Genomic DNA, 27,240 nt, shown 5'->3' on the forward strand with positions numbered 1-27,240 from the left:
AAAGCCCATAATAATGTGTGTCTGGTTTATTACAAATGTAAAATCAGTCAAAAACAAACTCACATTTCCCCTCTCTTTATAGCGATGTTATGTCAACTAACAGGATTCATTCATTTCTGGGCATGATAATAATCTTCTGCCTGAAGATAATGACATCCTCCTTAGCAGGTGAAAGACCCCCGTTAGCCCTGCTTATTTTAAACCCAGCATCCACCCATTGTCCACTCGCGTTTTTGAAAGCAAAGTCAACACTTGAAGGGCGCTTTTTCCAAAGTCATCAAAAGAGGCGAATGTTAATTGAAACCTACTTAGCCAGTGGGATATCTCTTCCCTGCGTAAATTAAGGTGAATGACAGGGACTCCGGTGGGCACCCCCCCGTCGGGCCTCAGTTATTGCTCCGTAGCTCATAGGTGAGTGGGTTGAGACATGAAAGGGCTGATCAGGTGCTGGGGGCGCTTTTCGGCTTTAGTTTTGCATGAGTCACACGAAGGTTTCAGGGCTTTCCCAGCGCTGACCAGAGGCAGAAAACATAGTCTATTTCCTGCACTCTCATCCACGGAATATTCTTCCACGCCAACCCGATCGCATCTCATGCGTCACATATACACGCTTTGGAAAAGCCGTGTCTATTGTAGGCCTAGGTCTCATATTTGATCATGTTTATCAATTTTGCTTTATTGTCTTGGATATTGTAGCTTGATTGCCTATAGATAGGCTACATGACCCATGCTGCTGTTTTGCCATGTGTCCGAAAACAAGAATTAAATTAAATGAGTCAAATTTGAATTAGTCCAAGTCGTTTCAAACGTTTCATCTTCTCGTGCGTCGGTGCAAAGGATCAACTTTGATGCTAAAATAGCGAGGACGGAGGTGCCTTTCTTCGGATGATGGACAGTGAAATAAAACGAGCTTTTGTCTGATTTCAGATCTCAGGAGCGGAACCTTTGCTTCAGTGATTGATTAGGGACTGCTGTGGCTCACGACACTCAGGGCCTATAAGAGAGAGGGTCCATAGCTGGACTTTCAAAGAAACACCTCCTTTTTTGGGAGGTGACAATATTGATTATTAGACATTTGAGGATGAAAATACACCCACTTCTCTTAGTGGCACAGAGCTAGACTGGCTTTACGGCCGCCCTGGCGTCGTATCCTGCTGTGGCGCACGTCCCCCTTCAGACTGTTCTCGGCTGACTGGTGCTCAGTCTGAAAACCACAATAAATTCCTTGAGGTGCACACACTTGTGTCATATGTGAGGCCATGGGGTGGAAACAAATTAGGGGTCATGTGTGATAGCATGCGTTAAACAGTTTGCAGAGGAATATTACGGACAGGTGGCACAATTAGGAATAGAGGAATCTCAATGATGTGTCTTTTTTGGTCTTATCAATTATACGTAAAGATCTGCAAATGCAAAACTCACAAGTGCCTCATTAGGCTACTGCAGCCTATTGTTGGATAAGGCCAGAAGGTTCGGTCTTGGTTTTATAATTAGGGCTACATGTGAGAGCTGAGATGAAGAATAAATTCAGCAGAAACCATGGCCGAAAAAAGTCATGTTGCGCTGTGTGTGTATATAGCCTAGGCTACATGTAAGACTACATATGAAGAGCTTTCAGTCCTCACTGAATTTGGAAAAGGTGGCTAGAAATTTTGGTGTCAAATCATGGATCTATAGGCTAGTTGGCTCAGTGCGGTTGTTGTCAATCAAGTAAAATATAATGCCACAAAATAATCCTAAACTAATTTAAAATCAACCCACCAATAATAATTATGTTACTTACTCTAAATGTTTACTTTTGTCGGGACTGAGACTCTTGACACACTTTTCTTCACTTCTCATTATTTTGAGACTGTGCTTTGTGCTGGTCCTGTATCTGACTGAAGGTGTTTTTCCTATTTTGTCCACCTCATAGGCCTATAAAGACGCAATATGTATCATAACAAGCAAAAGTTATAGTTAGGCTATATGTTTTTTGTTTGTTGCATTAGGCTACATGACACTGTTGGGTTTCTGTTAGTCGGACAGGCCTATGCCAAAGTATTAATTCGATAATTTTGTTATTTTTTAAAGCTCAGAATAAAGGGGAAATATGAATTAGCGACAATGATTTGGGCTACTGGAAAAAGCTCACATCAAGACCAAGTGTGCGGCTGTGCAAAATAGTTTGGAACTACTAATAATTTACCACATTAACCAAATAATTCTACTTCTTCAGTCTTCATTTGATGCTTTTCTTCCTTAGAGTTCAATCAGCAAGTGTAGATTTGGGGACTTTTTGGTGGTTAAAGAGTGGCCTACATTCAGTGACTGCCGTAGCTTTGGGTTTTATGAATTGACGCCCCTGTCCTGTCCACGCAGAGCTGTGACAGAGACTCTGATAGGACGAAAGTTTTCAGCCTCAGCCAATCCTCGCGCCCCGCTGCGCAACGGGTGTACCCTTTCGTCCAATCACAGCCGGGAGCGCTGACGGGGAGACAGAAGAGCTCCGCTACGTTTGACTGTCTCCTCTCACTTTGAACCGGTGTCAACAAACAACAACAATATTTTCGTCCTAGCTACACCGCCTTGGCAACCACACTGCCAATAGCCTGAATACTGTCGAATAAAACCGAGGAGAATAAGAAACGAACTTTTAATAGCATCCAAAAATACAATTTTCTACTTTTTTCTCGTCACATTTGACTCCTCAGAGGGTTGTGGCTGTCCCGGGACACTGGTGCTTGGCTGTAGCCCGGTTGCGGCTAACCATAACCGAGGCTAACCTTCCAGGAAAGCTTCCTCACTGGCGAAAGGGCGATTTCAACGACGTTTTCCTGCTGCAACCTCGGTATTGGAGCAGCAGCCTCCCCGTTAGGAGGAGGTTTCTGTAGTCACTGGGGTGGTGGAGGTATGACTGCGTTGGCGGGGTCAATACCCAGGATGATGCGACCCACGCTGGCCCAGAACTACCCCCGCAGTGGCTTCCCTCTGGAAGGTAAAGCAGCACATTGCCAAAAGGAAGGTTCCAGCCCTGGATGTTGACTGAAGATATTTGGGGTTCAGTGCAAGAAGTCACTGTTGCTTTTAAGTAGCCACAGACCTGTCATTGAGTCTTGTCCCATACCTCGGCTTAGAAACACAAACTTTGTAGCCTACAGTTAGGCTATATGACGCAAACGTCTTAAAGAATTACATCTTACTTGGGTGCTAGCTGAACCGACATATTTCGTGATGCAGGCGAATGAATTATTTTTATTGCTACTTTGAAAGCTTATTTTACTGTTTGTATTCCTCACAAGTTGTGGTAATAATTTTAGCAGATTTTAGCAAACTTGCTTGTAGCCAATGTGAAATAATTAGCCTAGGTTATTAACATTATGATTTTGTATTTTCACAAGTAGCCTACTTACAATATTTCAATGGGCTAATTTTCTAACTAGGCCTATAAGTTATTGCGTTTAATAAAAGTGCTGCGTCATTCTATAATATCTTGTTATTGGTGTAGGCTATTCTGTTGTAGCCTATTTGGGATCAGTTAAAACTGTACTCGTTGTGTTATGTAGCCACTTTGGTAATAAGTTCCTCTCATATTTTGGTTCAATGTAGTTTCTACCCCGTTGGGTCAAGGCCGAGTGAACCAGCTCGGAGGGGTTTTCATAAACGGCAGACCTTTGCCCAATCATATCCGACATAAAATCGTGGAGATGGCCCACCACGGCATTCGGCCGTGTGTCATCTCCCGACAGCTCCGGGTCTCCCACGGCTGCGTGTCCAAAATCCTGTGCCGGTACCAGGAGACGGGCTCCATCAGACCCGGGGCCATCGGTGGCAGCAAACCCAAGGTATGAACCAGGGGGAAGCAGATCAGACGCTCCTGTGCCAGTACTTGTAATTTGCAAAATTATAGAATATATAGGCTAAATCTTTTGAAATTAATTCATGCAGTAAATGCTTAACTTTTAACAAAAAAGATGAACTTGCTGATTTTTAAGCTAGAGCATATAAAGGCAATGTATGTATTGTGCCCCAAGGGCCACAACAATGTGAATAAACACTGCGACTTTTCTGACCTTTGAAGCAGGGAACAACGCCGGACGTAGAGAAGAGAATAGAAGAATACAAGCGGGAAAACCCCGGTATGTTTAGCTGGGAGATTCGGGATAAATTACTGAAGGATGGGATATGTGACCGCAACAACGTTCCTTCAGGTAAAAAAGGGAAGAAATGAATTTATTTATTTATTATTAATATTATTAGATTTATTATTAGTATTAGATTTATTATAGATTTTATTAGATTTTTTCCAGGTGGACTTCATCGTTCATATTCTATATTTTTTAGAATCCACCCCAACAAGTTATTATATAAAATCCTTGAAAATGTTTTTTAAATGAAAAAAATAAGTAGCCTAATAAAAACTTTCCCCCTTTAGAAAATCTGACAAACTTACTCTTTCATTCAGTGTTTTCATTTTTACATCATCTTGATCATTTTCTAAAGCTTTTGTATTTTAAACAAATGGTAATGTAGTGCAAATGAATAGCCTACTTTGTGGGTAAGATTGTTTTCTTTATATACATGTATATAGCCTATATTACTTTATCTTTTTGTAATTTCCACTTCTGAACGAACTTTCGCAGTGAGCTCCATCAGTCGCACCATGCGGAGTAAGTTCGGGGGAAAAGGCGACGATGAGGACGATGAAGAGGAAATCGAGAAGAAGGAGTTGGAGGAAAACGACCGGAGGGCCAAACACAGCATTGAAGGCATCTTAGGAGACAGATGTGAGTGAACAGCTCGAGTTATTGTGGCTGATGCTGATGAAAATTGTTGGCACTTAACTTTAGGCTGGGGTTATCTTTTTTCCATATCACTGACCCCACACACATTAGAGCCCAGTGAAATCCTGTTTGAACAGATATCATCTCAGTGAGTCCATAAGGGAAGGTTTTTTTTTTTTATTTAATATGCAACTGCTCAACTTTCAATTTAAGCTGCGTTTTAGGAAATATTAGTATTGTGAAAGCTTTACAGGCTATTTACTCACCTATATTCCTTAATTGGGATAATGTCCAGTGAATTCAATTATAGAGCAGTATTCAGCCTCCACACCTCCAACCTGTTGATTGCTTTTGGGCAGAGTGTAAAAGAGAATGGTTTTATTTACTCGTATAACTAGCCTCCATGTGAAGTTTTAGCATGCCGTAAAGTTGTTGGATGGGGGTGGGGAGTGCGTGTCGTCCTTTGTTAGGAATTCTTTATCGACCATATCTCTCCGGCTAATGCTTTTCCCATGAGGCCGTAAATCAAACAGCAGGTGATGGCTCTGTGCGGGAAGGGAGACTGTGCAGTTGGTGTGTGTCCAGCAGTGGTTTAAAAGCAGTGTGGATGAATAGCCATGTTACAGTAAGTCTGCATATTAGGATGCACATATTTTAAAATGCTGCTCTTGTGGATTAGCAAATTACAAAGACACTCTACCCACAGGATTATAAATCCACCCGCCATATTTAAGTGTAATGCTACAACAGGCTAAATGATGGAAATAGTTCACATTTCTCTTGGCCCGTTGCTTAGGAGGCTGTTTGTTTATAGTTTGGTTATTGTTTTATGCAACAGATCAATTTTATTAGTGTTTGAAATAGCAGCGTCCACTGTAAGAAGTGACCAGCTGTGCTGCTCACATAATTCAAATGACAATGACAACTTTTGATGGTAAGTTGTTTTAGTTCTTTTCTAGAGGATGTGAACGAGGTGGAATAGTTTACCCAAATCAAGTGATTTGCGTAGTATTGTCTCATTCTATCAGAAGATATAGGCCATTAATGTGTAAGAAACCTTGCTAACAAAGCCTCTTTTAGACATGTACAGTGTAGGCCCAAGTCAGTTTTGTTTTGTTGAATACTGTATAAAGTGGCACTGGATGTGCTGCAGGCCAAGGAATAAAGCGACATGTTTTATTCATTTCCCTCATTGCAGTTCAGCTAAACAGAGTCTAATTGGTCATTTGAGAGTGGGTGCTCTGTAGCTACATTAGCGCCTTACTTAGCCAATTTTGAATGTCATTACTTTACGTTTTGCGTACGTTTATTATTATATTAGATTCGTCATGCTTAGCTACTCGTTTAATTTGGCACTTCCCAAATTATTACAACCTCCATAATGGATACATCTTTTCTTTAAAAATCTGTCCTTTCAACGGTGAGTCTGTCTGTTTCTGTAGAAACCAAGCTGTGCTGTTAATGTGCTTGTCACCCTTCACTTGATAAAATCAGTTTAAACATTTTTCTTTTCACCTTGGAAAATGTAATTATGCTTTTCAGTCTGGCTCAGTGTGTGTGACAGCTAAATTGAAATGGGCCCGGGTAATACCGGGGAAAAACGCTGGATGTGAGTTGTGATAATTCACCCTCAGCCTAATTTTAGAACTGGCGATACTGTAACTACATTTTTTAGATAGGTCTGAATGCCTACTAGATATTCCTTGTTTTAACACTGTTAAGCCAGTCACTTCATAAACCATCACGTCCACCTCAAGCACCAGACTAAACGGTCCCCAGTTTCCATCACATCTTTTTCCACTTGTTTCTCAACGCAGCGAAATGTCAACGTTTAACCCACCATTTCCCTGTTAGCACTCCTTTCGTCCCTCTGCGTCGAGGAGAGATACGAGTCTAGTCCGAGGAGACAAAATGTCCCCCAGATGAGTTGATCAAACATTTGTTCAACGGTTTCCAACTCCTCACAAAGACACGCCTCGCGCGCACAACGGGACGCTCAGGGATGAACTTGGGAGACAAAGGCGCGAGAGTCTATTTGGGGCTCACGCTTGGGCTGCGCGCGGACAAAAGGCCAGCTTGGAAACAGCTTTGGCCGCCGCTAAAGAAGAAGGCAACCTGTTTATAATTCAGTCAGAGAAAAAGAAGGGGAGAGGAGAGCTTCTCCACAGAAAAGCCCGACAAAACACACTATGAGGCCGCAATGAAGGATGAATTATTCAGGGAGCCTCCGCACGGTATAGAGGGCCCGTTGACCGAGAGTAAATAGCCGTTTTCACCTACAAAATGTTTCCTTTTGGGGTCGGCTAAAGGAGCCGACTGTCATTCAGAATGATAATTGAGGCCTCTGAAATCCACTCACGTATTGCCCAAGGATGCGTGCTCACCCCCATAACGCTGTTACACGCGTGTATGCGCACACATACGCTTAACACTTAACCTCGATTCATGCCATTTTCAAAGTAGCAAAATGTCTAATGTAATATGTGCTGAGACGCGTGTATCCCCTGTAAGTGAAAGTGCAAATCTGACATGTCAGTATAAACATTTTTAAGTCACCAATAAAAGCTATAATGTAGCTTTGTCCATACATTTTGCCGAGTTTATGTGGTTTTTCGGACGTCAGCATACTTTGAATTACTTTCTTGCTGTTGCATTTGTCGTTTCAGTGCTTAAAAGGAAATAGCAACATTGTCCGATCCAGCAGCTTTTAATGAAGCCTAATTGCTGTGCTTGCCATAATATTCAGACTGTAATTGGTCAACAAAACAAAGCGGCCCTCTCCGCCTTGAAGAAAGACGCTAATGCTACTGAGACGTCTCCAGCCTGTAACTCATGATCTATTATTGATTCTTTGATGAGTCCCGGCCTTGCCCTCTCGAACATTAATAATGTCCTCTAAATGATGTCGATATTGTGCTATGTCACATTTAATGACGGAGGGAGTGTATTAAAGAGTGTTTGTAGTGAATGGGGACCAATGTTCTCCCCGGAGAGCCCCGGTCTGGCCCGGAGCGCAGCTTCACAATGGGGCTCCCGGCCACCCGTCCTGCGCTGCGCACAACTCCGAAAACTCACCCCTCCCTCTCTCCGCTCCTCCGCCTTCTCCACCACTTGCTCCTCAAATCTCTTCAAGCAGATTAAATCGACTCTTTTATTTCATCTCACTTTCATCTGGAGAGCAACACCGCCCCTCTCCCTCTGTTTCCTACTCTTTTTCTCTGTTTCTCTCAGCCTGCGGCGCACAGCTCGTTTCATATCTTGGCTCCATCCTGCGGAGCGCACAAAGGGAAGTCCAGTCCAGTTCCATAACGTTTCTAATTAAGTTATAAATATGTTTTGTTACAATTTAATTATGGCATGCTTAAAATTTGATTGCAGTAACATCTGATTAGTAGCAACGCCTAATTTAAATATTTTTCATTTGTTAAGTTGGTACCACTTGGACATATTTATTGTAACTTTTCCATACAAGTTATAATATCAGCAAATGAAATACAGTAACACCAAACTACCAAGATAACACCAGCACATTTTTACCTTGATGGATAAAAAATGTGCAAACCAAAACTTTAAGCCCTGTTTTTCAGTTACCTGTTGGCTGTTTTTGTGATTAGCAGCAACTTTTTTGAATGGTGGCTTTAGAGCATTAGTGTTTGCAATTATATGGTCAAAGGTGAGAGTTTCAAAAAGGCACTACACAATGAGTGCACAGCCTGTTGCTCAATTAATTGAATATCCATCGGTAATAATTAAAATAATCTTTTGACATGTAAATATAAATTAAACCACCGTTTTCTCCAAAAAGCTTTACAACAAGTAAATATAAGTTAAAACTGAAAAAAATCCCATTCAAAAAATCCCCACCCCCTCTCCATTTTCTGTCAAATATTTATATATTTGGCAGTAAAGCTGGCCTGCAGGCTGTACCAAACTCCCAGCGTCATAGTAATTAACCCTGGAGACAAAGTTAATGATTAAAACAGTCATGGTGTCCCCACCTCCTCCCTCCCCCTGCTTCACATTTTCACAGTGTATCTTTTAGAGTCCATACTTCGTTAGGTGAAATTAGCCAGATAATACAGAGGAGCCTTGTTGAGGGCCGATACATTTCCATTTAGGCCAGCCATGTGTGCGCACACATACACATACACACACATTCCACTCTGCAATGCAAACAGTCAAAGGGATAACTTTATTTGGTGAAAGGGGATCCTGGAAAGGGCTAATTGAATAAGCCCAGGATCTTTGAAAAACCCCTACCATGGTGAGCGCAGTCATCATGTCATAATTAGGTTTATTGAGGCGCATTCCTTCAATCTGCCTCCATTCCCCCAGGCTCATTGTATCCAGGGCCCAGGCCAATGGCCGGGGGACAAAAGGGAACCGTGAGCAGACAATACATGAAAGAGCCATAAAGATTTAGCTGGGTTTGTCACAGAAACGGAGTAGGACTTTGTTTGTGTAAATACTGCGAGTGAATGGAGAACTTGGGTTTCTCTGCCACTCGGGGTGAAGGATGGCGTGCTGCAAATGTAATATGTGGGCACACACTGGATCAGTGCCAGGGCAAGGGAGAGAAGAAGAGGAAAGAGAGGATTGAGGGAAGAGGAGTGATAAGAAGAAGTGAGGGAGCGGAAGCTGAGGCAGAGAATGGGCTGAGGGCACAGAAGGTGATGATGGTGTTTCCAGAGGCCTTTGAGAAGACTTTTCACATTCATTTTTCTACATTAGCTGTTTGCAGTTATTATCTTATGGTCAGTGAAACTTTAGGTACTCAGACTGTCAAGTGTTCACTGATTAAAAAACATTTATCCAAGATAAAAAGTGACTTTTGACACATTTTCCAGTTTCCCATTATTATATGGTTGTGCGTTTAGCCTTGTTTTCTCACTTACCGTGGCATATAAGGCAGTGCTCTGATATGCCTAACTGTGGTCAGCAAAGACTTTGAGCACACACAATGAAGTATTTACAATATCAAATTTTGAATGATTGAATGATGATTTCAGTTTGAATGATTTCAGTAAGTTGTAAAGCTGTAATGATTTGTCAATTTATTGAACGATCAACAGAAAAATAATCATTTAGGCTCTGGTTTGGGCTTCTCCAATGTGGTGTTTTAATACCATTTTCTAACATTTTATAGACCAAACGATTAATCGAATAATCGAGAAAATAATCAGCAGATCAATTGATAATGAAAATAATCGTTAGCTGTTGCCCTAATGAGTTGTCTGTTACAACAGTTTCTGTCTCATCAAATCGGACAAAAACAGAACCAATAAGGTCTCGATGGATCTTATAATAGCTATTGGCAATTACTGGTCTGAGCCAAGTGTGAAGAGGGCTCTGTCTGTCCGTTGAAAGAATGAATGTGTCACTCAGAGAGTCCCTGGGCATGAGGGCAAAAGGGGGCACGAGGGCCAAGTGGCGAGCACCAAATCACTCTCCTCTGCCCCGGGGCTCTCTCTGTCCCTCTCTCCTCATCCTGCACTCCTCCCTCTCTCGTGAGTTTTTTCTAATAAGCCCATGCATGATGACTATTCAAGCATGAAAACATAGTTATCTGCAAATGAATGGCTGCTCTATGCTTCATTAAAGCCTCTTTTTCCTTTCACACTCTTATTGTGACCCTCTGATATCAATTCAAAGGGCAATTAATGAATGCACACCAACTTTGAAGTTGGGCTGATTTCTGAGAGGGAGGGTGCCTGTGCGTGTGTGTGTATGTGCGTGTGTGCATAGGGGAGAGGGGGCAGGGGGTATTTGGGGGTATTCCCCCTTCAAGACCCGCTGCAGCGCCCCAGCCTTCACCCGTGATGGACTAGCCACATTGAGCTGAGAGTGAGCGAGCCCCAAAGACGGTTTGAAGGGAGTGAAAGAGTGAAAAGGCCCAGCGAAGGTCAAGTAGAATGGCTCGCCTTAGAATAAGGCCCCTCTTTATCTGCTGCGAGTATGCACTATAGGCACAACAGCTGGGGGGAAGGGGAGGGGGGTTGTTTTTTAATGTGCATGAGAGTGTTTGTGCGTGTGTTTCTGAGAAAGTAAGGAAGAATGTGAGTGCGTGTTTTCCTCTCATGCATCTGTCTGTGTTTGTGAGCCAGGTTGTTTTTAATGTGTGTGTATCGGGGTTAGGGTTGAGTGTCAAAGTTTGCAGAGGCCAGCCAGAGGCCAGTAAATGCAGCATCTATGCTGCTGATAGGGGACAGGCAGCTGTCAATCACCTGACTGATGAAGCCTGACTTTCATTCAGAGCTTTGTTAACTAATTATCCCAGAAGCTTCTGTGTCGCGCCGGGGAAAGCGGCTTACAATGTGTGTTTATGCTGTAGTCATGCCATGTGGGAATATCTTTTGTAGTAACCGATGTGCACACTCTCATACTTGAGGGCATCAAGCAGACTGAGTTGTGGTTTTCTTGATAGAGTTGGGTTTCACACTTCATCGTGCTGGTCTTCAAGCTTTACAGCACAAGCTACAAAACGCAGTCTCCGATGAAAATAATCAATTTTGTTTGGGTTTTTTGAATGAATGTACCGCTCTGTGAAACTTGATTACAGGTATTTCCTTGTTGAAATAGGGATTCACTGCCAAGCCAGCAGTTCCTTAGTAATATTTACCATCTGAAGGTTGAGGTAAAAAGTAGGAAACTCAGATCTACCCTCACCCATATAACATGAATGCAGCATTATAAAGTCCATTACTGCTATTCGAAATGTCTCACTAGATCTTATTATAGTTGCATTTTTTGGGGTTAAAATTTCATAAATTTAATTACCCTGGATCGAATTCCTCACTTTTCAATTCCAGACTTTGTTTAAGCATGGCCACTATATTAAGGGGGAAGTTCTTGACATGCAGCTACAGTTGTATGTACCTTTGCACTGCTTTCGTCTTGTTGATGATAGCCTTGGAAATTCACAATTCATACGGAAGATTAATAGCTGCTGTAGTTAGTAGGGGCAGCCTGACAACAGAATTAAGACAGAAGCTGTCAGACATCCTCCTTGTCAGCTATAAAAACTGAGAATGACGGTTAACCTGCTAACAGCTCACCTTGCTGGATTTTAACAAGTTCCCTGCTGACTGGAGCTGTGAGAGTTAATCGACAGAGAAGAACTGCAGGGTCAGAGTTCCACGGAGGGTCACTCTCCCCCAGCGCTGCACAGGAAACAGGGTTAGAAACACATTTAGCTACAAATGACAGGTAACCATTTCCTGCTACATGCTCAACGACTCCCATAATTCTTTGCTGACAGCATCAGACTCCTTTGTTGAGTAATTTTTTTGTTGCATAACAAGGCTGTGATTTACGACATCATTGCTCACATCATACACACACACACACACACACACACACACACACACACACACACACACACACACAGCTCTGGCACACTCTCATTTACAGGGCAGCTGTAAGGGTTGAAACTCCTCCTCAGCAAGTCAAGTGAGTTGCTCTCCAACACCCCTCCCACACACACACACACACACACACACACACACACACACACACACACACCATCTTTTTCTTAACCCACCAGAAAGAGTCACAGATGGGTCCATAAGCTGTCAGTAAAGCCATTATCCGGCCCAGCATCTGCCTGTCTTGACTTCTATATACTGTTTAATGCAGTCGGCCAGTCACTTAGTCCCTCGGCTCCTGAATAGGAGCGGCATGGTTGGCCCGCCCAAATAAATGCTGTGTTTGTCTCCTCTGCCTTTTGTTTTGTGTTTTTTGAGAGGGGTAGGTGGAGAAAAAGGGGGCGACGTGTCAGAGGCTCAATTTGCTCTTGCTATTAACCAAAGCCCCAGAAGAGTTACTGGGATGTCCGCAGAGGGGTGTAAATAGTCCACATATGGTCAGTCAATTCCCCCAAGTCCCCAAATTCAAGTTTGACACATCCCCTTTCACTCCCTCTCTATCTGTCTCTGACACACACACTAGCATACATGCTCAATGCGTACTGTCTCATGTCTCAGTGGACATATTTAAGCCTTTGTGTCCCCATCCGACTCCCTCCCCCCCAAAAAAATCACCAATGCTGAAGTCTTTCCAGCAGCCTGTTTCAGCTAAATCCTCCATTCTCCTCCTTCTCCCCCTTGTTTTTCTCTTCCCTGGGATGGCGTTGCACGGCAGGATCCATTTTGGGCTTTCTTGGCTCTGGAGAGGTTGTTTTGGCCTGGAGTCCCATGCACTGTGCCTCTCAGGGCTTCAGTTTGGTTAAATTAAACAGTTTTCTTTTCTCCTCTAACCCCTTCCCCCCACTCCCTCCAACTGCTCCTCTCTTATTTTGCGGCTTAATGCTCCTCGGCTCCCGGGCGATCTTGCCGAAGCTGCTTTTCCAGGCCTTCTCTTACTCAGATAATTTTACCCTTTTAAGGCCCATAGTTTCTCATATTGCGATGAACTGACAAGAGCCAGCACCATGTCTGCACCCCTCTCGGTCCTTTAAGCTGAGGTGGGGTGAAAGTATACAGAGAGAAGTCAAGTGTTTACGGGGGCTATAAATACAGCATTTTAAGATATAGCATATGTATACAGGCAGGGAGCGATATGACGGTTAGAGTGGATAATTTGATTGCCCAAGGGTATTTGACAGTGCCAAATCGATGTGATCAGATCTTAGGGATAGCGAGGCGATGACGGCAAACGGGGCACTCTGAAACCACAGGTTTACAAGGTTGGAATAGATCTGGGGAGCAGGGGAAAGTTTCAACCTCTTCTCTCCCCATGTACCCTTCCCGCTTCTTCTCCTTGTCTCAGTAAGAGAAGTATTACATCCTGATGCTGATTTGGCATTATATCTCATCATTACCAAGATCATTTGGGAAAGTATTGTGTGTATGTGTGTGTGTTTGCTTGACCACACTTAAAGGCATGTGAGCAGGGGGGGAGTACTGTTAATGGACGCTAAAGTGGAGACGCCTCAGGGCTGACAAGCTCGATAAACGTAGCTTTAAAATGCATATAGAATCAGGGGATGCCCGGCGCTGTGGACATGCGTGTACAAGGTCATGAGCTTAGAGTGCGGCAGTTTAGGTGTGTGCTCATGTTTATGAACTTCTGAGCCAAGCTGTGGGGAGTAGTGAGCTTCAGGGGTGATAGGGTGGCTGCCCTCCATCTTGGCAGAAGTTTGCTATCAAAACAACCTCTACACCCCATGTGTCACCCCATGAGTCCTCATCACCTGCTACTTTAATTTGCATGACATTATATTTTAGGCACGTGGTGGATGCTTGTGCAGACCTGCATGTTGAGTGCGTAGAATAAACTTCTTTTAGGGTTTTGTTTTTACAGCAATCTAAGCTTTGCAGTTGTATTACAAAATATAATTCCCTAATTGGGGATTTAAGCACGTCAAAACAAATGCAAATTTATCACCAAAACCAGTTGTTTTCACTCCCTGAAAGCCACAGTTACTTTTACATGTTGTCATCTTATGCATATAGGCTTCTGATTTTCAAGTGATTCACTGTAAAATAGCCAATAGTCATTTAAAAGCCACAGATCAGTTTTAAGTTATTTTCACCCAGATTATTTGCCAACATGTGTCCAAAGAGGTGAAAAAAAGGCTGTGATCTCCTAAAAAAAAACTTTGCAATGCAAGTAGTATTTTTGTCATTCAGTTTTCAGACAGATTTTTCTTTTTAAATATTCACAGTTAACTGAAAAATGTTAAACATTCATGGTGGATGTCTTACTTTTAGAGGCTCCCTAATGATTTCAAGGATAATGGCATACAGCTATAAGAACCAAAAAAGCTAAAACAAGAGACAGACAGGGCTTTAGTGTTTTGGGGTAAATAGAGAAGATAGGGGAGGTTCTTCCTTTCACCTCAACTAGTGTCCATGCTTTGAAGAGGGCCCACAAACCCTGGATGTACTACGCTTCTACCAAACACAACAACAAAAACCAACACAAATGCCCAGACAGACAATCCCCATGGGTACATTTACATCGGCAACAACAGCCCCTGTTGCCCCTCTCCACTGCCCTTCTTCCCCCCTCAGGTGCTCTTACAGTTCCCTCTGGAGGAAGGGGGTGGTTTTTTAGGGGGAAGGGCTAGAATGCCCCCCGGCTGTGCCCTCATCCACCCCACCCCCCCCAAGCCCTCTGCGGAGCCTCTTTATGTCCCCCCTCCAGCTCCCCCGTGGGGCAGGTGACAGCCCTCCACAGTGAAGGGCCGAGGGAGCCATGACGGATTCCACAGATGGAGCGTGGAAATCGCCGGCAAAGACCTCAGCTCTGTGGAGCAACAAAGAGCCCGAGAGTCACAGAGAGAAATATGGGTGGAAAAGAGAGAGATGGGGAGAAGCGAGACAAAGAGAGGCTGCGAGAGAGGGCGAGAAGGAGGGAGCACGAGAGCGAGAAGAGGGAGGAGAAGGTGGTGCTTGTTTAAAGAAGGTGGCGTGCCCGAGTGCAAAAAGCGTGTTTGTGGGGAGAGTTTCCTGTTGAAACTGTTGTTTGAAGTGAAAAAATGTTTTCTCCACACATTTTAATACAAGTAGCCATTCCCATCCCCTAGTGTTCCACCTGTCAGCTGCATGATATTCAGTGTGATGCATTTGCTCTCCTAGTATCATTATATTGCACTGACCCAGCTTCCCCACAGACATCACTATCTTTTCGTCCCATCGACTTATCTTGTTGTATCTTAACATCAAGTGATGTTGCAATCCAACGAGCTGAGGTGAAACAAATGAGCCCACTTGAGGCCTCTATAAAGGATATGATTCAGGATTGTATCACGACTAGACTCCCGAGACTTCAGAGGTGCCACTCTGTCGCTTCTTTTGAAAAGTTCCCAAAACCCGGGTAGCAGTCATAACCGATAGGTAATTCCAAAGTGATTAAGGATTTTCCCGGCTGCCTCAGCTTTCCCAGGGCCCAAATCCCTGTGAAATGCTGAGGAACGTGCATGCTGCTAAAGTCGGGAGGGGGGGAGTGAAAAAGCATTCCTAGCGGCCCTCCTCCATGCAGGAACTGGAGAGGGGGAGGCCACAAAAGGCCTCATCTCTTGTTTTTCAGCCATCCTTTCCAAAACTCCGAAGCTCCACACTCCACAACCGAATTCCTTCCCCACCATCTAAACACGAGTCCACTACCCCCTCTAGTCACATAAAATGTTGCAGAGTTTGTTGTTTGCTTGCGACATGGCCTGCAAAGTTGTCAAAGCTTTTGTCATCTTGTTGAAGAAATAGTGCATTGCACAGTGAATTGAAGTTTGTAACACAGGGGCCATTTTGATTTTTTTTTTCTTCTTTTCTCTACATCCATTTGAAGAGCTGTGCACCCTCATCACTGTTAAAATGCTCAACTCACACAGAGGTTGCAAAAGAACTGGCTATCTGTGAGTGCAACACTGCAATATATTCAGCAGAAGCTTATGGAAATGTCTCCATTTCTCTCGCTCCCCCTTTGAAAATATTTTACTTATTGCCTCCCTCATGCTTGAATGTTTCTTTACCAATTTGCTCCTAATGCATGTTAAGTTGACTCCCACTGCTATTGGTGTTGCAAGGAGAAAATCGCCGATGGGGGAGAGAGGATCAGTTTCACATGAGGGGCCCTGAGCTATTTGGATTCTCTTGTATTTTATTGTTGCTTCTGAGGGGGAACTAATACAGTGTTGCACACAAAACTTCCCCTATGCTGAGGGGGAATTAATTACGTGTAACACAAAAAGTGGGTGCATTGGCCTTGGTGAACTTCGAAGGGAGCCAATGGAGTGTTTGAAGTACTAAAAACCAAACTGCTGGCTTATAGAACACAGTTCACAATAGTGTTAATACTGATTGGAGACAGAGATGAAATGCAGAAGCACAAAAGCTGTCAGGACACGATATCACTCACAGAGCTCAGCTCAGGCAGAAGATCACACTCGATGATGAGTCAAAAATACGAGTTTGTATTTCTCAAATGCAAGGATATTGATTCAACTGTTTCTGAAAGATTAGACACGTAATAAATTAGTCAATCTTATTCTCAAATCTACAATTTTAACAAATGTGTATGCATTGATCAAGCAAAAAGGCCAAATGTTCTGTGGTTACAGGTTCTCTGGTTTCTCAGTTTGATATAATTGGAAATGTAGTAACTTTGTGCTTTGGACTGTTGGTCGGACAAAACAAGCAATCAGAAGATGTCACCTTGGACAGTAACAATTCAATTCAATAGTTTTAATTAACCTTTTACTGAAAATCTGTGAAAAATACAAAAAGAACACTGATTCATATCTACTCCTGCTTAGCTTACTTTCCAATAAATAGGCCAGCATTCACTGAATAGTGTGTCCAGGCTACTGTCCACACACACACACACACACACACACACACACACACACAAACTCACACGCACGTTCAAAGAATGGCCCCTGGATCCAAATTAGCCTTTTGTGTAGCTTTTAGACCACCAACCCCCCTGTGGTGCCCTGGGAATCTTGTCCAGTGGGATTATTCCTTAGGCTCAGAATATTCCTTCTGAATGGAGGTCTGTTTGGCCACAAGACCATGTGGAAGACCGATGGCTGATGGTGTTTGTGTGTGTGTGCGTGTGTGGGAGCGTGTAAAGAAAAGAAAATACCCACCCTTTAGTATCATAGTGATAACAATAAGTAAAGGAGTGAAAACAGAGAGCAAATCACTTAACAGTTCTGCAGCCATTCTGCTGAATAGTAAGAAGACAAAAAATACACTTAAAGCACCATCAGGTGGTGGTGTCAAGGTCAGGTGTTCTTCTTAGGGTCTTATATAGTGACTCTGATGAAGCTGTTCAGCTGAATGTGTGTATGTGGGGTTATAAGGAAGAAACAAACAGTCATCCTGACTGTTTTCTTATTTTTCTTTCTCCTGTGTTTGAACAGCAAGTCACTCAGACGAGGGTTCAGAGGTGGAGTCAGAGCCTGATCTGCCACTTAAGAGGAAGCAGCGGCGTAGTCGGACCACCTTCACGGCAGAGCAGCTGGAGGAGCTGGAGAGGGCCTTCGAGAGGACTCATTACCCTGACATCTACACCAGGGAGGAGCTCGCTCAGAGGGCCAAACTCACCGAGGCCAGGGTTCAGGTATGACAGGGCGCATGCAAAAACACTATACTTTGTCAATATCTACAAAATGTCGGGTAAAATAAAACATAAATATCATAACATAAAAAATAAAACTTGGTAAACACAGGAATTCATATGACAGGTTTTTGGTTTGCACATTTTACCATGAAATCCTTCAACAGAAGTTAAAACAAGAAAATTTTTACTAGATGGCGGCAACACTCTAGTAACATATTCACCTCTGTACGACCTAACACACCAACATGATGACCTGTCCTTACAATGCGAACATCCCTTTTGCATAAATAAACCCGGTGGCATGCACTCCCTGACCATTTAGAGGCAACCTGCTGATCCGTGTTTGCTCTACACAATAGCACACACACACACACACACACACACACACACCCCCCCCCCCCCCCCCCCCCCCCCCCCCCCCCCCCCCCCCCCACACTTCTCATCCTCACTCCCAGGGGCCCAATCTGGACTTTCCTATTTCTGATCTGGAGTCCAGTAAATTCTCCTCCACAGGCTCCATATGGGAAGTGTAAGCTGGCCCAGCGTGAGCCCGCTCCATATGGACACGGCATGTCACTCACACACACGCAGACCTTTTTTTCCCACTTTGTCTCTCACCTTCTGCTTCAGCTTCAGACTCTGATAGACCTGTGGGAGAAGTCATTGTTTAGTGTACAATATATTATATTATAGTTACTGTGTGAGTGAGCGTGTTCACTATTCAAACAAATTGAACGTCGTACAGTCTCAGTAGCTGCAGCTTGTTTAATTGTGATGTGTTCCTTTAAATATGTCTACTAATACAATCAATGGATTGTGTAAGATTGTAGTATTGCAGACAGAAAAACTGGTCTAATCCCAGAACACACACACTCATCAAACATCGGCATCACTGCCTTTCTAGGTTTGGTTCAGCAACAGGCGGGCAAGGTGGAGGAAGCAAGCAGGAGCCAATCAACTAATGGCATTTAATCACCTGATCCCAGGGGGTTTCCCACCTTCCGCCATGTCCAGCATCCCCCCCTACCAGCTCTCTGACAGCAGCTACCCCCCTCCATCTATAGCACAAGGTAAGCGATGAGACAGAGTGACTAACAGTTCACATGTTTAGAAATATACAGTGTAGCAAATCATATTTCAGTTCAAAGTGTTATTATTATTATGAGCAAAGGGTTTGCTGTTGATGGAAAAAATAAACCACATATATTTTTATTTAAAGAGGTGGTATTATGTTCATTTTCAGGTTCCAAATGCTATTCAGGGGTTGTACCAGAAAAGGTTTACATGGTTTAATTTTCAAAAAACACCATATTTTTTGTCATACTGCCCATTGCTGCAGCTCCTCTTTTCACCCTGTGTTGAAGGCTTCGTTTTAGCTATGGAGTGATACATCTTGTCTCTCAATGATCTTTGTTGGGAGTTGCACATGGGCAGTTCCTAGTTAAGGACTACTAGCCAATCAGAAGCAGAGAAGGGCGGGTCGTTAGAAGCCAGTAAATACTGCTTCATTTCAGCTGTACATGTTGCCACCAGCTTGGCAATTTAGACTGGAGCAAGAGTTTCAGAGTGGTGAGTTATTAATCTGTAACAAAAGTATCTTTCATCCATAAAGTTTTAACTGAGCTCTGTCTCTACATCACAGTAACAACTTTATGTCCACTGACTGCCTGGAGGGGAGCTAGTGTTTGGAAGGGAGAGGAGAGGTGTGTGCTGCAGCTCACTGTTTTTCCACTGGTGTTTTTGAGGGCGTGTTGGACTAGCTGCTTGGCGAGTGTTATATGAGGCGCATTTACTTGTGACGTCACAGGGAAGTAAAGGCTGGACTACAAACGAGCTGTTTTCAGGCAGTTCAGAGCTGAGTTTTCTGTGGGAGATGGGAACTACCTTTGGGCTGGACTTTGGGCATTTTCACTGTGCAAACCTATTACATGCACAAAAAAGATATATAACTCCATAAAGGAGAGGGAAAAAGACAAAAAGCATAATACCACCTCTTTAAGAAACATCTGTTTTTATATTAATGACATTGCATTTTTCATTTGGTTTGATTTCAAAACCTTTGTGTGTTTGAAATAACTTAAATTACTAACCAAAACACAAAACCATTATTTGTTGAAATGTTAATATTAGAATTGTTTGTTAAATTAAAATCACCCACAACTCTGCATGAGAAAGGCTTTCTGAAATAAAATTGACATTCATATAAAAAAATAACTTTAACCGTTTATACATTTTGAACAGACAGTATCAGCCACTTAGCAAATTTTAACTGAGAATCCTTAAAAGTGTTTGAACTTTATCTGTGATACCTTTGGTAGTGTCAGAGCCCCCCAGCACGGTGCATCGGCCCCAGCCTCTCCCGCCCTCCTCGGGCCACCAAGCCTCCGGTGGTGGAGGGCAGGGTGACGGAGGCTCTGCATACTGCCTCGCCTCCGGACGCCACTCCTTCTCAGGCTACTCAGACAGCTTTGTGAGCCCTGGAGGACCCGGTAATCCCATAGGAAACGGACTATCTCCACAGGTGAGACAGAAGCCTAACATACATCTATTTGAACTGATTTGAGTCAGACGTGGAATTGGGATATAGCTCAATCAATAAAGCAGCCGACTGCACCCCAAGAACCCCGAAGATTATGAATTTTTTCCTAGAAGAAAGTAAAACACATCAATTTGTGAGATGGGATAACTTTTGATTTGATTCCATAAAATAGCTGTAAGAAAACCACAAAGGTAATACTAGTCCAAAGATTTAAGTTTGTGTTTCTTGCAGTGTATTAATATGACAGGAATAAGACTTGCGTGTTTGACACTCCGCATGCCTCTTGAGACCAAGATAGTCTTACCTGCATGGATAATACCCATAACATGCCGCACCAGAGCCAGGCAGAACTGAATTAGATTTGAACGTGATTTCAAAGAGTTGAACCCTGTTGAGATACGCATGATTCACCCTGTCAGACACAACACATCAAGAGCTTTAAAAAGTCAAACACCCTTCTCAAGTAATATTTCTCCCAGGTGTGGAACATATAAATACACACACTTGCTGCTTACTGCGTACTGATTCATCCACTCGTCTACCAACTCTACACTGTACTGGACGATGGGTCACTCACTGTTAGAGCAGAAAAGTAAGATGACTCTAGAAGGACAGAGGACAATTGAGGGTGTGACAAATGAGAAGTGAAGAGACAATTACAGCCAATTATCCAGGCATGAAGTCCCAAGGTCTCTGCATCTAGACAGAGGTTACAACAGAGGAGACGGAGGAGTTAGAGACCCTAACAGGCAGAAAATGAGATTTCAGCCTGGCGCAGTCTGACTCCTCAGAGAACAGGCCGCCGCAGTGTGAAGACACACTCGCACCAATATACACATGCTCAAGGATCCACATCATCGCAGGGGCGCACACGCACACACAGTGTAGATAATTGATCAACTCCATGACATTTTGAGGATCAGTTAAGGATTCTGCAACATCTTTTACACAGATACTACACGACATGGTCGAGCAGCATGGCTAAGTCAACTTTTCAACCTTCTGTTTAGACTGGAAGATTGATTACTGCATTTATTTTTATTATTTTGAATGCAGCAGCGATACAGGGAAACAGGAGCAATTTTATTCACAAATAAGTTCATGCTTCTTTTTCATTTTTGGTTATGTGGTTGTATGTGTGTGGGGTGTGTGCCGTGAGGGGATCCCTTCCTCTGAAAATACTATTGGCCGAGTCTCTCCTCATGCTTTTTCTTTTACACAATGAATAAGCCTCATACATGCATTTAAACATACAGATATGCAGACACTGCTGCATGCATAAAACATGAACAAACTGAATAGACTTTATAGCTAGCATCCTCGTGGTCATATAACACTGCTATACACTCCCCACTATACTATAGCCTTAAGGGAAGCTTCTCGTGATTGCATTCTGAAAATGTTTGCCTCGACATTCCTCCACGTGAAAGCAGAGGTTCTAATTTATTTGTATATATTTCATACAGCGGGGAAGGAATGTCCCGTCTCAGATGTTCCCCCCCCATCCTGACATTCTTCCTTGCTAACTCCTGGATGCTCTGATTTAGGCCGCTGGCAACGGCAGCGTTACAATATGAAAAACCCTGGATGGACCAGCTAGCAGCCATCTCATGAGGCAGGGAGAGGCTCTGGAGAGAGGGATTATAGGTGATTAAGGCAAACAGACAAGAGCACAAGCAGGAAAGTCACTAGTTCAAAGCGTGTGCATCCCTGTGCCTTTTTTAAGCCAAAGCGTATCCTTACGCTCTTTCTGTTAAAACCAAAGCCTCCAAACGCAGGTTAATTCTTTAGGAAAACGTTACCGGGATGAAACACAACTCCCCTCTCCATATCAACATGGACTCCTCCATTCACCTCCCCTACTTGGGAAATGACTTAAGCAGTACCATGTGTGTGTGTAGATGTAGAATAATATGTCACTTAGAGGTTCCAAGAGGACCCAAAGAGAAGCGTACCTGCTTCTTATTAGGACAACTGGAAGAGCCTTGAGGCCTTTGCTCTGTTAAGAAGGAGGTGGGATATCATACATTTGGAGGTAGCAGGTTCAGTTAGACTTACTTTCATAAGTGATAAAGCCAGTTGCAATGTCTCATTAACGGTTTACTGAGATTTTTGATGATGGACAGGTAAATTCAGTAAGCGTTGTTGGTGGTATCGAGTCTGTTTTGAAACCAGTTGAAACACTTTGCCCCTCGGCTCTTTTCCGTCCTTTGCTGGCCAAGGAATATTCCCCCAAATTTGATTATCTGGTCGCTAATAAAGACCAGGTCAAGAGCTAACGGATTTCTCAAACTGCAAATCTATCCTGAGGTCGAACAGAGCCGAGCTCACACAGACCTTTCTTTTGTGTTATCTTTGTCGGCATATCTTTGTCGGAGATAAGTTATCTTGTGCCATGGTTTTTTGGAGCAGTGTCAGAAAGGAATTTTAGAATAAGTGGAGCCGTGGATCTGAGACAAATTGCTTAATTCTTCCTTTCTGGTGCTATCTCTGTCTGGGACGGGCTGGCTGGGAGCCTTTTGATGTCCGCAACAGGGGGATTTCCTGTGTGTGGTTGAGTGTGTGTGTTTGTGTCAGTGTGTGTGTTGATACGAATTACATACACTTCTGTGCTTGTACTCTAAAAATTAGGGATATGTAATGTGTTATAAAGCCTTGTCAGAAACAAAAAACAAAACAGAAAAACATATCTTACACATAGGGGCTCCGCCCCTCTTGTCTTATTTGTAAAAAAGTATGTTTGTTTTTACCCGCTAACGTTAGGGCCAATTCCAAATCTAAAACTCCAAATTGCAGACTGTTTTTTATAATCTCATTGATGATGTCTACATGAGCAACAAATGATAGGAGACAAATCATTTGTCAACTGTAATAACTACCACAACAACAATACAACAAATCCTGCTAACATTAGAGCCATCCACTCTGACAGAATACAAAATACACTAACTTAACTTTCAACTCTCTCCTTCATTCCTTCTTTCTTTCCTTCCAATCAGGTGATGGGTCTGCTGAACCCGGGCGGTGTGCCACATCAGCCCCAAAGCGACTACGCCATCTCCCCTCTGACGGGCGGCCTCGAGCCCCCTGCTGGCATGGCCGCCAGCTGCAGCCAGCGCATGGATCACATCAAGGGCCTGGAGGGTCTCACCAGCGTTCCCTCCATGTCGGCTCTGCCCTCCCTTCCCAGCTCCCAGTCCTACTGTACCCCCTCCTACAGCTCACCGGGCTACACCGTGGACCACGTGGCGTCCTACCAGTACGGCCAGTACGGACAAAGTAAGGTCAATAGACTTCACCTTTTTATTCTCACATTTTACTTCCACAGAACAAATTCACACAAATACATCTTAAAACAGTAATCTTTGCTTATGTGTTTACATTTACATTTACTCATTTGGCAGATGCTTTTATCCAAAGCAACTTACATTTGAAGAACAACATACAAGCATCAATAGAGCATCAAATACAGGTCTACAACTGACAATACATACTAGTGTTTACTCATTTGTTAAGAAAAAACAATCAAACAAATGATTTTACAAAGTGTTAACAGTAGTTGTGTGGATCTCGCTGACATGCTTGACGTAACTGGTGCACAAAACAGCAACATATCTGTCAGCATTTAAAAAAAACTTGTCTCAGGGCTTAGAGATCACGTGACCGCTGAACAACAAAGCCGCAGGATTGTTTTTAATCTATGACTTTATGTAATTGGAAGACCTTTCCAACTTTCTACTGCAAACCGCTGGCAATCACTTATTTTCAGTGAAAGAATTAAGATGAAAACATGTGACGATACAGTGTATGATTATCAGGCATTCTGGTAGTCCAGTGGTCTAAGACGCATAACTTGTAACCGCAAATTCCTTGCTTTGATTCCAGGGATGGAAAAAAAAGCTGACAACACACAGGTCGCTGCAGTACTGCTTGTTAAAGCAAGCAAACATTTTTCCGGGTCCAGTCGTGCAGTCTCAAGTGTTGGGGTTAATTGTGCAGATCTGATTCCATTTGTGAAGCGCTGACACTGAAATCTGCGGTTAGGTAGACTGTACTGTCAGCGGCCATCAGGGTAAAGTGTAGCCCTAGTTGTGTGCGATAGCCCTCCTCAGAATGTTTGCCCTCAGAGAATACCTACCTGTACAGCAATGAGAGGGTCTTTTCACTTCCTATTACTGTTACTTTAAGGGTTAAAATCAACTTCAAACAAATCTCCATCGAACTTTGGAAGGCAACATCGTTTTCCGTCACAGCGTGATTACAGCGGCCGCCATTTCCAATTTTGGTCCACAGGGGGTTGACCAATCAGGTTCATCCACTGACCTTGTGGCAACCTCGAGACAACCGGGCCCTTCAAAGAGTGTGGCAACGGTCCAGCGAGTCTGACTGCATATAGCTCCGTGGGGCGGCAGGTATCAAATGAATATCTGACTTAATATCCGAGAGCAGCAAATGTCTAATGAAATATCTCGGTCCAATATCTCAAAGCGAACAGAATTAAGAATTAGGGTGACACACGTGAAAAACCTCTAGCATGTGGCACTGTGCATGTACACACACTCACACACACACACACACACACACACAAGCTCAAAGGCAGCCACCAGGACAGCACGCGCACCTCCACTGCGTTACAAACCAGAGCAGTCCATCTTGATGTGATTAATCAGTGCGACTGGATAGCCGGTGTGCGGTTGGGTTTGGAGCTGCAGAGGAAAGGTCCTTTCTGGGGGTGGACGGATCCTAATAGCCTCTGGCAGGGCGGCTATTAGAAACAGGTGCTAGGACTGAGGTCAGCTGGGGAAGCAGTGTTGAATGGTGCTGCTCCAGGTTCCAGTGTAAGAGACCGGTCCGTACTGCTGAAAATTTTGACGACATGTAGCTCTCACCGGGCTGCCTCACGGAAACTACAGCGGTAATCCACAAAACACGTATTTGTTTTTATTTAGGTAATGTCTCTGTTGCTAAGCCGGCATTACACTTGTGTTTTTGCGCAGCGCTTTGCAGAGGTCACCTGTCAATCAGTGCGCCCAATACTGTAGAGTCTTTCTCTTTGGAGCCTCTGTTGATTAACTTTCTTTACCTGTTCAGCCATGGTGGCAATCAAAGCTCACACCAAATGCTCAAGTCTTCCAGAAACCAGAGACATAAAACACACCACTTCCTGTGCTTCAGAGCAAAGATCTGCAACCACAGTTGGTGTTAGAGAGAACCATAAGATAGATTTTAAAAAATAAAGAATTGTTTATTGTTCTGTTTGAGGTCTTGGAGACCTCTTTAACAGCTCAAAATCCCATTGATACTTCCTAATTGCTTATAACTATGACACTGAAGTGATGACATCAGAAGTCTGCTATGGAAAATGTGCATGCGCATCATTTCTTGAATTTGGGGGTGTTAGCAACTTTGTAACAATTGAAGAAAAAAGTATTATATATATAAAAAGTATTTTACATTATAGGTATTTTATGTGCTAACTGCAGCGTTAATACAAAACATTGTTAAATGTTCATTGAAATAATATACAAATCACTCAGAACGTCTTTACCATAATTGTAGTGCTAGCAGTGTGGAGGAGGCGTTGAAGCCTCATTTAGACCTTGTCAGGAAAGACAATTTACAGAAACCACAAGTGAACAGTTAACTGAAAAGTATGACACTGAGATTGTTTTGGTATGTGGTCAAACATTTCTTGGGGGGGAGACCCGAATATTGCATATATATATATATATATATATATAAATGTTCCATTTATCCCACATCACACCCTGGATTTAAGATTCTCCCAGTTTGAATTTTTACTGTAATTGTAAATGTTTTGCTTCTGAGTGTGAGGTATCTAGTTGTTCTATTTATTTGAGGTATCCTCACACTTCTGTTCTCACATCTCCCTCCATTGACCTTACACCTTAAACCGCTGTTAGCACATGCTATGCTAACAACAGCCATATGTTAGTGGAATGGCACGCTAAAACACATGCCCAAAATTTATTGCAGCCATATATCTCTTTTATCATCTTTGCCCCCTTTAAAAAAAATCCCCTCTCACTGGTAATAATTTAACAACTGTTTCATCCTTTCTTTTTTTACAGGCGCCCTTCCTTATCTGAGGCCTGAAATCACCTGATCATGAGCTTCGGACTTCACAGAGGGACATTTGTGTGTACAGCGACGGAAATCTTTTAATATCTGGGCCAAAAGTTTGCTCCAATTTACCAGGACACATTCTCTATTGCGGGACATTATATTATTCATTCTTGGTGGAGAAATGGACAAAAAAAAGAAGGGACCACATAAAGGAATATCTGACCAAAAACTGTTGGCTGAACATTGCTGCATCAGTATTGTAGATGAACAGCAGATATGTCAGCACTTAACGTGGTTGGCTCAGTGGAGTTCTGACCATCAACGGTGCCATGAAGAGGCACTTTCCACAGGCAAATCCAGTGACACACACACCATTCGTGGACTCTGCCTGGGGAGTCTTTGTGAGGACAGCAAACCCAAATCTATCCTCAGAGACTACCAGCCTTTGAGCCGATGCTTAAAGGAGCATGTTTACATATCTTAGGGCCACATGAGTACGTATGAAATTCCATGTATCTCCAAATTAATCCCCAAATTGTATCTGCTGAAAGGGGGAAAAGAAAAGGGCTTTGTTGATCCTATTGCATTTATTTGAGAACTCTGCATCCCACACATGGAGAGAAATTCCAGAGACAGAGAAAACAAACGTGAGCAAACGAATCTGTGGGTTTTATTGTATCAGAAACTCTAATGTACACCACAGCTGTACTGCAGAGAAAGTTCATTCTAACACCCCCCTCCCCCCCCCCCCCCCCCCCCCCCCCCCCCCCCCCCCCCCCTCCCCCG

General features: G+C 43.3%; 1 protein-coding gene across 2 annotated transcripts; it reads left to right on the plus strand.

Annotated features, from left to right (window-relative positions):
• Positions 1-2,686: 2,686 nt before the first annotated feature.
• Positions 2,687-27,179, plus strand: pax3b (paired box 3b). Of its 2 annotated transcripts, none has more exons than XM_046073579.1 (9): positions 2,687-2,977; positions 3,589-3,824; positions 4,061-4,118; positions 4,623-4,766; positions 17,629-17,828; positions 18,733-18,898; positions 20,147-20,349; positions 23,367-23,646; positions 26,460-27,179. In XM_046073579.1, the coding sequence occupies exons 1-9, from the start codon at positions 2,893-2,895 to the stop codon at positions 26,492-26,494; spliced, it is 1,407 nt and encodes a 468-aa protein (XP_045929535.1). In that variant the 5' UTR covers positions 2,687-2,892; the 3' UTR covers positions 26,495-27,179. The 2 variants fall into 2 exon arrangements, with proteins under 2 accessions (XP_045929535.1, XP_045929534.1); XM_046073578.1 differs by having other exon boundaries at positions 4,064-4,190.
• The last annotated feature ends 61 nt before the right edge of the window (positions 27,180-27,240 follow it).

This window comes from Micropterus dolomieu, linkage group LG17 (genome assembly GCF_021292245.1).
Source record: "Micropterus dolomieu isolate WLL.071019.BEF.003 ecotype Adirondacks linkage group LG17, ASM2129224v1, whole genome shotgun sequence".
Taxonomy (NCBI): Eukaryota; Metazoa; Chordata; class Actinopteri; order Centrarchiformes; family Centrarchidae; genus Micropterus; species Micropterus dolomieu.